Raw genomic sequence first — 14,858 nt, forward strand, 5'->3', positions numbered from 1 at the left:
GGTGCCTATATTTGCACATATTTCTTGGTCATCATTTCCTCCCACGCTTAAGTGTGAAGCGTCCCCACGAACAAACTTGAAGAAGAACCACAATCAGCACTTGCAAAAATCTTCATCTTCATCTTCGGTCTTCATTTTCTTCTTGGATCTTTGAATTTCCATTGGATAAGAAGGGAAATAACACAAAAAATAGAAATCACAACTAGGACGTTGAAGCCTAGGGTTAAAAGCATGCCAAATAAAACTTCAAGCAAATACTCAAAAGATAGGGATTTTCAGCAATTTGTGCACAAGAGCAACATCACACTTAAGTTAGAATGAAAGATAACCACATTATAAAGCTCATGAAAAACCCGAAAAAGATATCACATATAAGCACACCCTCACTAAGAATATCACAATGGAGTTCTCCCACCCGATAGTTTTGAAAAGGGAAAAGAGGTAGGTTTTATTGAGAATAAAACTAAAAAGTAGGAAAGCAATCTCTTGTGTGATGAAGATGAAAATTCTTGATAGAGAAGAAAGAAACACAAGGAAGAGGGAAACCATCCATATGAACAAGCATTATATAAGTGATTTATGTTAATGTTCATTCTTTTGAGTAGATCATTGAAGATAAGGTTAAAGAGATGGCTCAAGTCCTGATGCCACATGGAGGAATGTCAAGGAATGAGATAAGGCACGTGAGGGAGGATTAATCGGATTTGACACAGATGCTACGCAGATTTTGACGATGTCATCAAGGGACGCAATGGAAGAAGAAAGGTATGCTGAGATGGCACAGTTGTTGACGAGGAGGCGAGGTGTTCTCAAGAGAGAGCGTGGTTCTCTGTCGTTAGATAGAGCGTTGGAGGATGTTGTGGAAGGAAAGCCTCGATGACCAGGGAGAGGTAGGCGAAGTGGTTGCTGTTGGTGGGATTCAGAATCAGAAAACGAAAAGTAGATTGTTGAAGCAGGGAGGAGGTATCGATTGGAAAGTGGAATGATGGCCTTGGCGGATGCGAGGAAGGAGAAAGAAGAGAGACTTTGACATAGCGCCATTCTGTCGAAAAGATAATGAATTTTTTTTAAAAATGTTTTTAAGCAACAAGAAACACGAACATAATAGCCATCTTCTTCTCCATCTTCTCATGGAAAAATCCCTTTTGTTCTCTAATCTAGACAGCCCATCTATCCTTTTTGAGGATGCAAATACATTTGTTGGCCACAAAACCTGCAAGAAAACTCTCCTTCTTCTCACCAAGAACCATGCTCTCCAAAAACACAAGAGGAAGACACACAAGAAATAGATAGATTAAAACCATCCTCACCCTCTTCCTCTTCCTCACTCTCCATGAGATCTTGCAATGAAAGCACAAGAGAGGGAAGCAAGAACAAGAAGGCAAGTGTTGTGCCAAAATGAGAGAGGGAGAAATGAACCGTGAGAGAAGAAGATAAAGGAAGAGAGAGGGTGTAACCACCTCAACCTCCCACCTCCCCAAATCCCACGGCTGCAACCACCTCCTTTTCCTTTCTTGAATTATAAAATTCAAATTTGCATACATTGGCTAAGGTCTAAGGACCTTTCAATTTTAACATGAGACAAAAAGGTTTGACCTTTTCTTTTCCTTTCAACATTTTTTTAATGTGAGCCTTTTGGACTACACATTTTACATTGCTTCATATTTGATTTTTTCACAAAAGGGTACAATTGCAATGAGTCATTTTACAAAAAATTGTTTCCATGTGAGCACATTTTGGTGCCTATATTTGCACATATTTCTTGGTCATCATTGAGTCCTACCATTGGGTGGGTTTTAAGCTAGTAGTAACTTTGACTTACAATAATAAACTACATTATTAAAGCCTTATCCCTTCCTTGGATATCAAGATACAATACTTTGTTAATGACTGGTGAGTATTGAAACTCAATTTGAGGAAGTGTACAAAGAGTTCACACAACACAAGATGACATTGTTCTTAAGAAACTACATCATTTGCCATAGTTTATACAACACTTGAAGGTCTAGGACAATTGTCTTAATTATAGTGTGATGTGGTTCTTAATTATATTGTTGAAACATTTGAGCTTTTGTGTTTCTAGTATTGAGTAAGCTTATATATTTCTAATTATAAGCATTCTAAACTTTTTTATGTAGGCAGAAGACATTGAAGAGAGACTTGAAAACAAGAATAAGTGAATCAAATGGTGTTGGCTAGGGTAGTGGATGATACACACTATCTTAGACTGGAAGACTTGTATTTTATAGTCCAAGCTAAGATTTGGTAGCTTTGAGTTCTCATATACTATAAAAGCTAAAGTTTGGCTTCCAAAGATTTATCTCAACTCATGTACATATTGTAGGATAAAGAACAATAGTGTTTAGTCATTCTTTGTTTTTTTGTAATACATGAACCTATAGGTATTGTTCTCTCAATGTGATGTTAAGCATGATTTTAGACACACTTGGATGTTGTTTTTATCAAAAAATCTGTCAATGTGGCTATCTACAAACCTAATCCCTTGTAATGAATCACTATTAGTAAGCCTAGATGTGTCAATTGAGTATTTCAAGTGCTTTTTTGAAACATGAGAGAATGATTTGTCCCCTTAATTATTGTTCCATCCTCACTTTATAGCCTTGGCAAAAGTAAAGATGGTATCTATGATCAAAGTATCTTGGACAAGACATTTGTATGTGCCTCAAATAATCTCTAAAAGATGCAACCTAGGGAAACTTGTTAAGGTCTTTGCTTATGTGTTACATGCAACTAACAAGGGAGTGATGGTCAGACTAATTCTACTTTCAAGAAGAGCTGACTTCACATGCTCCTAGAATGTGCTTGAAAGAGAATTTGGAGACCAATCTTAAATTATGCATATTTTCTACTGTAACATTGAAAGCTAGAAAATCAAGAAACAAGAGGGACATAATCGAAGTTACCACAACATAATTAGAGTTACCACGATTGGAATAAATTAGAGTTACCACGATTTGGCTTAATCCCTTGAAGTTCCCATTTGATCCTCCAGGCTCACCTGTACTTCGCAATAGATCTCTTGCAAAAGCATTAGCTACTAAAGGCTTAAGATTCTGGTCACAGCTATGGGATCCTACCCGTAATGATTGGTGTCCTTTTGACCCTATCAGAACCAGCTTTGGCATGACAACCAGGGAGTCGTTCTAGTTACAGAGTGTTCTTGTGCAACTCAGAAACGATTGGCCCACTTCATCGGTGTCCAGGCCCTGCCCCTTCTTGCCCTAACTAGCCAAGCGAGCAAACACCTTATCCAATGCAAGTTTTTGAAGGACTTTAGCCCTCCCTCTATGGCTATCCCCCTCACACTGAAGGACAAATGGAAGAAATGCAGCCCCTTGGCCACTCTTGCCACCTGGCAACAAAGGGTTAAGAGAGTATGGAAGAACACACCAATACATAGGCTCAATTGCTTTAGATGGAGACTCCTTATCAAGAAGCTCCCCTTAAGGGCAAGGCTGGCTAGAAAGATCCCCATCTCTCCACTTTGCCCGCTCTGTAAGAGACATGAAGAGGATGAAAAACACTTACTATGGGATTGCCCGGTAATAAAACCCCTTTGGCACAGAGTGAGGAAGTGGCTAAAGGGTACAAACCTTAAAGCCGAGTTTGGCTTTGCCACGGTCTTCTTTGGCGACAAGGCCGAATTGGATGAAGCTACGTGGAGATTGATACTGCTTATTTCAACAATAGTCATGAAGCATATCTGGAGTAGAATAAATAGTATACTTTTCAGAAGTGCCCAAGTCACCAACCTAGTGAATTGGTCTGAGTCCCTTCATGCTGAACTGGTTATGATACTTAGAATTGTAGATTCAGAGCACTGGATTTTCAAACTTTTTGGCAAAAAGCTAAGCTCAATGCCCTGATTCTGTATCCTGGTCAATGGCCAATGACCTGAAATGCCTAAAAGGGTGATGTAAATATTTCTTTGCTTATCTGAATGGAAAAAAGTGCATTAATGATTTCCCAAACTTTTTTTCATGCGACAACTCTTACAAACCAGATCATAATATTCAGTCCTTTGCTTTCTTGCTTCCTTATTTTCCCTACAAAAATTTCTAGGACTAGTCACTATCTCCTCTTCCTCTTAAAACACTATTACGCAAGTCCCCCTTGACTATGTCACCTTGTTTTTAATAAATAAACTAATTCTTCACTTTCCATCAACTTTAGTATGCCCTGGTTCCTGGTCCCTGGGGCCTGAAATACAAGGACCCGTTGCGTCGCGACACGAGGAGTCAGGACCCATGAGCAGAATAGTTGGCATGACTATCAGACTCTGGACAATAGACTTGTGACTCGTCGTGAGTCAAACAAAGTGAATCGACTACTACTCTTTCATTAATCCCAGATTCACCATGAATAGCCAAGTGTAGGTCCAATATAAGGACGATAACTCTTTTTCACCATCAAATAAATCGAAGGCTAATTTTAATTAATGCCAGATTTGACACCAACACTAACAGTTGATCTCAGACGGATCAGGTTTAATGGACTGAAATCCGACTTTGTGGGCAGCTATCTAAGCACCCACGTGGGATATATCATGTACAGGGGCGTTCGTGCAGTATTTACAAAGCAATTACAGTGAGTTACTATAAGCCCTATGTGATCAGGGAATGATGCCCGTTAATCATTACAAGCTGTGATGCTACAGAGCAGGGATTATGTGGGTCGGATAAATGATCTGGGGGCGCGTTTGTGCAGTATTTACAAAGCGACAATGAATCATGATAAGCCCCGTGTGATCAGGGGATGATTTCCGGCGTTCCCCGCTGATCATTAGAAGCTGCAAATTATGCTTATCGCTTGTATTTTAATAATACAAGCGAATATGCCTCGAATGTCTCTATACGATATCTGCTTTAACAGAGATTAGCAGCTATAAGTACTATTGTATGCCGTTGACAAGGCCAAGAAGACGATTGAAAGAATCCTGCCGCTGCATGGAGAGCTTCTTCTGGAATTTGGAGATGAAGGTTTCCACTGTCTCTTTGAACTCCTCTATGCTGAGGTCATAATAGGGATCACCAGAATGAATGAGAGAGCTGGGCTTGTTCTCCATACTGTTGCGATCCGTGCCATTAATGCTACAATTAGCATTGGAGAAATGGGCTGCAGCTAATACTTTATTGCGGCGGGCCTCGCTTGCAGAGCGCTGAAAAGAGGGACCAGCAGAGGCCGAGTCTGAGAACGGAGAAGAAGCAGCCTTGTTATTAACGGTGTAGGATCTGGTCATCTTCTTGTCAGGAAGGGGCTGTGCATCCAGCCGGTCTCCCTCGGTCATGGTGTTACTGAGCGGCTCTATGCTGAAGAGGCTAGGCCTCTTGTTGCAGATCTTGTCCTTCTTTGTGGTCATTATATTCTTGATCTGCTCGGGGACTGCCGTGGCTGCGAGGGCCACCTCATCATGTGGACAGCCAGATTGCTTCTGCTCCTGCTTCTGCTTCGACCTATTACTCTTCATTCCTAGCAGCTGATTATGAACCTCCGGCACAGCGCCTATCGACTTTTGCAGAGCCCCCTTCTTAGCCGCCAAATCTACAACAAGGACCATCGGGTCGACTGCCTGATGATCAACGCAAGATGATGCGTCGCGGGAGGAGAAGGAGGCAGCAGTTAGGTCAGCGTGCGGATAGTGCCGGACTTTGCTGTGGTGAACGTGACTAAGTAGTTCATGGTCCTTAGCTTGTATTAGATCGTCATGATCGGGAAGTGATAAATGGATGGCAGACAGGTGTTGCTTCTTAGGTATACAACTAGTGTTGCCGAGAGCAAAGGCAGGTGCAGCAGGGGATGGAGGGGGGCGGCTGAGGATGCCAGAGCGGTAAAGGATGCGCATGAGGATGAGGTTGAGGAGGACGTAGAGGTGGGAGCGGGCAACAAGCCAAGACAGAAGATCGGGCCGGGTGAGGTAGCCGAGGAGCAAAGGGAGGCAGGAGGCGATGGAGGGGAGGTGAGATATGAAGGCAGACGCGAGGAGAGTGAGACGTGGCCACAGCAGTACCACGTTGACCGCCAGAGAAGCCGCACATATCAAACCGCAGACAGCTCTCCACGTCGGCTTAATCCAGCCTCTCGCCACACGCATTCTCAGCCGCGCTACGAATCCCAGACAACCCGCCGTTCGCTCGCGCGCGCACACAGACTCCTCTCTCCCCCTCTCTCTCTCTCTCTCTGGATCTCCTTAACCTTCCTCACCAGCATGCAGCTTGATCCCTGTCTTACGATACGCGGCTGACTCCCTCTCTTCAAGCTGCTCGCTCTCGAGTCTCTTCTCTCCTACCGCACACGCAAACTGCAACCCAGCCTGTACGAAAGCTGCAGTCGCTCGCCCTTGCACTTTAATCAGTCTCTCACACACACTGCTACCTAACCGCCCTTGTCTCCCTCTTTCCCTACCCTAGTACCCCATGTCCGCTTTTATAGAGTTAAAGCCCCTCCTCTCTAGATAAGCGCACGCTTGCCCACCGTCCGATCTGCCTCGCACACCCTTTATCCATCCATGGACAACCTTAACTAGAGCCCCTCAGCCCTTTTGTACACACAATTCTTTTCCACATGCGACTGTCGATGTCATTCTTCATCGAGATACTACTTGCCAAACGTTGAGCCAATGAGCGTCGAGACGCAAGGTTAGTGCCCCATCCTATAGTGACATAACTCATCGAGCATCTCCAAGACGTCCATGATTATAGAGACAACTACGTTTTCTTCAAACAGTTGGTTGATGGAGGCAAGTTCAAGTGGGTTGGGGTGAAATTCAATGGACCTACGGGCAAACTAGTTACCAATATGATCCATGCTCGTTGTAATATTATACTTTTATGCCAACAAGCATGTAAATGGAAATTGGAATCCCCTACATCCAAAATAGAAGACGTGATTTTCTATACTTCTATTACCAAAATAGAGGGAAAGAAGCGACACAAACAACTTTTTCGATATTTCTCTATTGTGCAATTAGGAGATGTGATTTTCTTCCCCAATGATCATTATTTATGAAATCGTGAATGATACACAAAAGAGATTTAAGAGAACAAGGAAAAATTGCAAGGCACTTTTGGGTGGTTGTGGCAACTTAATCATTGTTGGTAGTTTCTATAAGTAGCAAGAAAGGTTTAGTAGACTAGTATCTCGCAAGATTTTGGATGGCTACAATTGAGAGTTGGCAATATACTATGACCAACATGTTAGAATTTAGTATACTAACTTAAAAGTTCCATATAACCCAACTTCTCCATTATTCTAGGGACCCAACTTCTAAGTCCTACTACCAACTCTCTTACATACATAGAGACATGTGGACACAATCTTTTTCTAGACAATAAATCATATTAATATGTAGAAAGCCTTAGTTGGGGTGAAAATCAACCTTAAAGTACATTAATATAAATTATCACCATAATCTACAAGTAAAAACTTGATTTAGTCAAAAGAGTGGGTAGGTGAAACCTTTCATTTTGGGAAAATAATTGATTCATTTAAAGCTACATAAGGTAGTCATTAAATACGAAATCGAATTCTTTGAAATGATAGGGCAATGGTGAGATCGGCTAAAACCATCAACCATGTTTCTCATCATAGTGGCTTGAATAATGTACAATGGAGAGCACAATACAGTTAGATAGATTAGGAAATCTAAGACATTTCAACATAAGAATGAATTGATGTAGAAGGTTTCTATGTTTACCTTCATCTATAGTTACCACATCATCTTGTAACGATTATGCAACATGGGCTTTTAGCTAAGGGCAAGTTTCCTCAACATCCAAGAAAACCAACACATCTAGACACACACACAAACAACCACATGCACAGGCATATGCATGCACACATAGATAAAGACAAGACAAATACATAAGTACTTGCAAGAGACTTGTAGTGTTTCTAGCTCAAACATTTTGATTGGACACTCCATCTTAACATTTTGATTTCAACATGTTAAGATACATTGATAAATTTCTTCTAGAAATTTCTAATTTACATCTATGGGATGCGAGAATGTCTCATAATGTTAGTTCATCCTAACATATCATGATGGTAGCTAGATTGCCTTTGGTAGAATATAGATAAGAGGGAAACCTTGTAGAAAAAGTAAATTTATCATATGGTAAAGATATCTTATACTACAAAGATTTGTAATGTATATAGGATAAAGTGAATGACGCTTCCCTTTTAAAAAATAAAGCCCTATGTATTACCTAAGCCATAAAAATTTTGAAGACTTGTGGTTTGATAGAAAAGGGTATTGTTTAAGCTTTAACCTTCAAAGACAAGGTATTTGTATTCATATAGTTGTAGCATTCACATCTTCTTAAAACATCATATTTTATCAAAACCATTCTACTTTTCTTGAGAAGGTGGGTTTGTCTAAAATGGGCCTAAAATTATAGAGATCTTTGTTCACAAAATAATAAGATTAATCAAAATCTTTATGCTTTTCTTTTGAGGATGGGATTTTTTTCTACAATTAAGCTATAATTATACTCTTCTTTTAAGAACCACAGTCTTCAAACCAATAGCTTGAATGCCTCTCTTTGCATGCTTAACATTTTGTTAGAATAACCTAAAATATATTGCCTAGTCATCTTAGACCTTAAAATGTTCTCCTTAACATGAGATGTATCTTATAGTAACCTTGAATTCGATTGCTACAAATGTGTAAAATACAACCTTGTTAGTTTGATGTAGTATACTATCTATTCCAAGTCTTTCAATGATATGTAGCAATATTCAATATGTCATTTTCCCAACAAACATGGGTGTGAAATGGAAAAAGAAGCTTTGACAAGATAAGTAAAGTGTAGTTACGAAGGTTCTTAGCGCCCACATTGGATACTTTTTCATATCCAAGTAGTAATGATTGAGCATGCTTTTGGGAAATAAAAATGACACATGATACACCTTTAGCAAGTAAAACTTTTTGCAAGGAAGGTTTTTTTTTAACTCTTGCAAAAGAACCATTCTCAAGAGTATCTAAGTACATGAGTTGTAAATGAAAATAAAAGTAGATGAAACATTAGATAATGTGTACCTATTATTGGTACAAACAAGGACATGTCAGATTTCTTATTATAAAATTTTCTTCATCCTCAAGTAGAATATAGTTCTAAAATGAGATAGAGTGACAAGGCTCTACCAAGGTCATAGTAGTTGTTATTCAAAGGTGTCATAAAGGTGAACAAGTTTTTATCTAAGAGAAAAACCTAGTGGATCATTTAAAATATAGCTTCTAATTGGTTCCTTCTTGCATATAGTTGTCCTTCATGCTTGATATCACAGCTTAATTTGTTATTGCAAAGAATGTGTGTGATAGTGATCATCAATTGAAATAAGTTGCCCTCCATCTCCATGACTCTTCAATCTAGCCAATATATCATTTCCATTGTAGTTGAAGTTCACTAGTACTCTTTTGAATGCTTTACCTTGGAAGAAAAATCATGATATTTTCATCCCAAATTCAAGAATCTTTTGATAATTTTATGGATATCTAAATTTCATCAATTGAAAATTGTGAAATAGATATTGACACTTGAATTGGAAAAATTTCATATTATTGTTGTTTAATGAATGGCTAATTTAGGCTAAATGTGATCATGCATTCATTGATCTGAAATTGTTGATCATGTAATTACAATCCCTAGAGATGAGGGAATAGCTAGAGTTAGAATCCTCATAGCATTGATTTTAGGATTTAGAATGATTACTATAAGCGTTGTACAAATATGTGCCTATTGACAATAAAGGCGCTTATGCCTAGCTATCCCTATATTAGTTGCATTGATAATACCCGCATTGTGTATTATTTACCGGCATGCATGTACACTGTAGGTGGCAAGTGCCCATCACTGTCACTTTATTCTTTATTCTTTCAGTGATATTTGAATAAAGAAAAGGCATGTTACACATTTTGACTATTGGAGTTTTCAAATCTTCTCTCTCTCTCTCTCTCTCTCTCTCTCTCTCTCTCTCTCTCTCTCTCTCTCTCTCTCTCTCTCTCTCTCTCTCTCTCTCTCTCTCACTTGCTCCTTCCACAATAACTCTTGCTTCCGCTCCTTGCTTCCGTTTCAGGACTCACTCCCTTCAACCAGTATCAGAGCTCACTCCCTTCAACCGGTATCAGAGCAATCTTCCCTAAGAGCTTGAGCCCGGCCCGATAGCTTGTGGAGAATACCTTCAGCTCATAGTTTCAATGGTAGCCATGGGTCAACTTGGAAATGCATGAGTGGGTATATTTCTCCTTCTTGATAATCAAAGGCTTGTTGAGGCTTATTCCAAGAATTCTTCTTGACACATTCAACATTGTTTTGGGGCCCTATTGTGGTGCGTAGATCGGTCGCTGTATGCTCACGTAGTGAATCCCGGAAGGTCCCCGAGAACAATGAACTCTACCTTTTTGCACAAATTACAATGTAAAAAGCATGAACGACAAGAGCAAGAGACCAATTGGGTTCAATCTCCCCCCATGCCTTGTGTGAGCGCTTCACAAAGCATGTATTTTATGTATATTCCATCTTCATGGTCAATAATAGCCCAATTTACAAAAATATGACAAGCTTTTAGCTTTTGAGTTTTCTTTTACAAAAATAGAAATAAAGCTAATGGACAGTGCCCAAAGAGTCTGGCACGCCCAATACAATGTCCAAATAGAAATAACATATCCGTGCGCATAGGCACATACAAAATAATAATAAATAATCGATGCCTCAATAGACATGACAAAATATAGGCATGGCGCCTATCAAAATATAATCCATAGGTTGAATACTTGCTAAACTCCAATGCTTTCCTCCGCCACTACTGCTATCTCTACACATCAACTGAAGCATTCACAATCGTTAGTAAAATAATACAATTAAACCGACAAAAGTGAATACCTAGTAGTCTTCAGCTACATAAATAAATCAACTGGTTAGAAATAAATCCTAACCTTAATTTATTACGAGTGTGCACTCTAAACTCATAAACGTTTATTAATTTAATATGCATTTTACGGAATCACCCATGTACACACTAAATGAATGAAACGCCCGAAAAGGACAGGCGTCCCCATCAACTTCTCGCACAAAGAATCCACTTTGTGTATGAGCCCCGGTCATAAAAGTTTACGAAATCCACCATAAAACCTCACGGAATCCACCGTGGCACGGAATCCACCGTAAAATATGCCTCATGGCATCATACCCCCGGGGTGGGATAGCAATTGACCTCAATTGCTATTAGCTCAATGTGGAGCTAACAGAGTGGGGAAAGCATTTAAGTCTCTAGCGTGCATCCATTGTGCTTCTTCTACAGGATGGTTCTTAAATTTAACTGGATATCTAGAATACCTTCGGCCAGTTCTAGTGGTCATAAAGTCAGTGTCTATGATAGCTTCTAGTTCTAGTATTTCAGTCTCTTCCTCTAATAAATGTGGGTTTTCATAAACAGGGTGGACAGGTAATTGGCCTCTAAATGGTCTCAATAAACTAATGTGAAATGTATTGTGAATTTTCCAATGAGATGGTAATTCTAACTTAAATGCATTGTCATTAATTTTATGAATGATTCTAAATGGTCCATAAAATCTAGGAGCTAATTTGACAACTGGATGTCTATCTACACTTTGCAGTCTACGTTTTTCTATTCTCAGCCAAATATAATCGTCAACTTTGAAATTCATGGCTTGTCTTTTCTTGTTGGCTTGTTTGGTATATGATTGCTGGGCTTTAGCAATCATATCTTTAACTTCATCAAATATACTGTTATGCATACTAGCAATATCATCAGCACTCTGAATTCTATTAGATAAAGATGCAATAGGTATAGATAATCTATATCCATAAATGACTTCAAACGGTGCTTTCTTTGTAGATGTGTGCGGTGTATTGTTATATGCAAACTGAAATAAATGCAAATGAGTGTTCCATGTCTGAGGTTTAGAGATAGTATATACACGTAAAAGATCTAGAATGGTGCTGTTTGTGGCTTCTGTTTGTCCATTAGTTTCTAGATGAAATGCAGATGAGAAATCAATCTTTGGCCTAGGTTAGCAAATAGAGTAATCCAAAAATTGTTACAAAATCTAGAATCACGATATGAAATAATAACTTTTGGCAATCCATGGTTAGTAAAAACAGTTTTCAAAAACAATTGTGCTACTTGTGATGCTATTAAAGTTTTCTTACATGGAATGAAATATGCTTGTTTACTAAATCTATCTACAACTGTCCAAATCATATCATGGTTAGATTTAGTATTTGATAAACCAGTAATAAAATCCATATAAATTTGTTCCCAAGGTTTAGATGGAATAGACAAAGGATAAGTAATCCATACTGTTTACCATGATGTCTCTTAACTCTTTGACAAATCAAAAATTCAGAAACAAAGTTAGATACATCAGCATCCATATGCGGCCAATAAAAATCTTCAGTTAACATACGTAATGTAGATATGATACCTCTATGACCTTGATATGGGGGACAATGAATTTCATTCAAAACAAAAGATCGGAATGGAATGGTAACACACAGTCTCTTTTCATAAAACATAAATCCATCATTATATGACAATGAATCAACAGGAATGAATTTATTTTGAACTAATTTATTCCAATCAGAATGAAAAGTAATATCCTGGTGATATGTATCTTTCATAGCAATCAAAGAATCAAAAGATATGACAGAAATATTATGAATGGCAGGTCTTCTACTCAATGCATCAGCCACTACATTTTCTTTTCCAGGTTGGTATTGAATGATAGGATGAAAACTTTGAATAAAGGATGCCCATTTGATATGTCGGTCAGAGATTTGGGGTTGGCTAAGTAAATGTCTAATACTTTGCTGATCGGTCTTTATCATAAATTCTGAACCCATTAAGTAGTGTTTCCACTGCCTTAATGCTTGTACAACTACTAATAGTTCTTTGTCATATGTGGAATATTTCAGCTCAGAGGGTTTCAGCTTACAACTAGAATATGCTATAGGATGATTGTCTTGCATAAGTACGGCTCCTATTCCTGATCCACTAGCATCGGTCACTACTAGAAAGAATGGTCTATTAAAGTCAGGCAACTGTAAAACAGGGGCATTGGTTAATGCATCTTTCAGTAAGTCAAAGGATTTCTGTTGATTTTCGGTCCATTGATAGACAATTCCTTTCTTCAGAAGTTTGGTTAATGGTAAAGCAAGTAATGAAAAATTACGTACAAACTTCCTATAGAAACTAGAAAGACCAAGGAATGAGCGTAACTCATGCACGTTTTTAGGGACAGGCCAATTCAATATTGCATCAATTTTCTTAGGATCAACTTTAATTCCATCAGATGATACAATATGACCTAAATACTCAATTTTTGTTTTAAAGAATTCACTCTTTTCAGGATTTGCATACAGTTGATTTTCTTTCAATAACTGAAAAACCAATGATAAATGCTCATAATGTTCTTTCTCATTTTGACTAAACACCAAAATATCATCAAAGAAAACAATTACACAATACTGATATTTCAAAAAGATACGGTTCATCATTCTACTAAAGGTAGCATGTGCATTAGTCAATCCGAATGGCATGACCAAAAATTCGTAATGACCAAACTGTGTTCTAAATGCAGTCTTGAATATGTCAGACTTATCTAGCCTCACCTGATGATAACCAGACTTAAGGTCAATTTTACTAAATATAGAAGATCCTTGCAGTTTGTCCATAAGGTCATCAACTCTAGGAATAGGGTACTTATTCTTTACAGTGATCTTATTTAAAGCTCGGTAGTCAATACGCATACGATAGGTATTATTCTTTTTCTTGACTAACAATACAGGTGCACCAAATGGAGAACTGCTAGATCTAATCAAACCTCTATTTAGTAATTCCTCAACTTGACTCTGGATTTCTTTTTGCTCTATCTGGTTATGCCTATATGGTGCTTTGCAAGGTGGTTGTGTGCCAGGAATCAAATCTATATTATGGTCTTCTGGACGTGAAGGAGGTAAACCTGGTGGTAGGTCTTCTGCAAAACAATCCTTAAAATATGCAAGAAATTCCTTATGCCTAGGGTGCATATGATTTTCCTTTACTTGCAATTCATTCACCCAAATGAGATAGGATTTACTACTCTTACGTAATGCACATTTAGCTTGAGTATGCGAAAGCAGTGGAAAAACATTAGATGCATGCATACCACATAATGTAATAGATTTTTCTTGAAAATTAATATTCATTGTGTGTGTAGAATAATCTATATCTGGGTTATGCTGGTGTCACCAAGTCATACCTAAAATTATATCACTCGACTGTAATGGAACAACTAAGAAATTTCTTCTTTCAGTGTATGAACCAATTTGAATCTCTAAGTCTTGCACTTCCTGTCTACCATTATACCTAGTGCCTAAAAATGCAGCTTTTATGCCATAATGTGTAGGTATAGTCTATAATTTCAATTCCTTTACCAATTTTCCTGAAATAAAATCATGAGCACTACCGTCATAATGCAAAATAGTCTTTTCCTTTCCATGCACCAAACATTTCATAGTCAATAATGAATGTGGAGTAGGCATACCTGGTAAAGTATCGGAAGTAGTAGTGGTGTCGTCCTCATCTTCAGTGAAATCAGGCATATCTTCATGTTCGTCTTCGTCCATGGCTCCAAGATAGTTGATATGAGCTGGTAGCTTCTTTGAATGACAATTTGCTGCGAGATGTCCAGGCTGGTGGCATTTATAGCATACTATTGGCTTGGCTTTGGTTACATTATTTGCAATGGCGGGAAGTCTAGGTACATTTGGATTTGGCTGTGGAATAGGCTTAGGATTTGGATTGACATTGGATGGTAATGCAGGTGGTTTAGCCCA

General features: G+C 38.5%; 1 protein-coding gene across 1 annotated transcript; it reads right to left on the reverse strand.

Annotated features, from left to right (window-relative positions):
- Window positions 1-4,368: 4,368 nt before the first annotated feature.
- On the reverse strand, window positions 4,369-6,438 carry LOC148018541 (uncharacterized). The gene has a single exon (XM_087662250.1). It carries the CDS (start codon window positions 6,110-6,112, stop codon window positions 4,913-4,915), a length of 1,200 nt encoding a protein of 399 aa, XP_087518376.1. The 5' UTR covers window positions 6,113-6,438; the 3' UTR covers window positions 4,369-4,912.
- Between the last annotated feature and the right edge of the window lie 8,420 nt (window positions 6,439-14,858).

The sequence above is a fragment of the Lygodium microphyllum genome, chromosome 21 (assembly GCF_053477565.2).
Source record: "Lygodium microphyllum isolate KBCC chromosome 21, Lygodium_microphyllum_v1.1.10, whole genome shotgun sequence".
Lineage (NCBI taxonomy): Eukaryota > Viridiplantae > Streptophyta > Polypodiopsida > Schizaeales > Lygodiaceae > Lygodium > Lygodium microphyllum.

Coding starts and splice junctions, on each gene's coding strand:
- LOC148018541 (XM_087662250.1), bottom strand. CDS start 6,112: ATGCGTGTGGCGAGAGGCTGGATTAAGCCGACGTGGAGAGCTGTCTGC.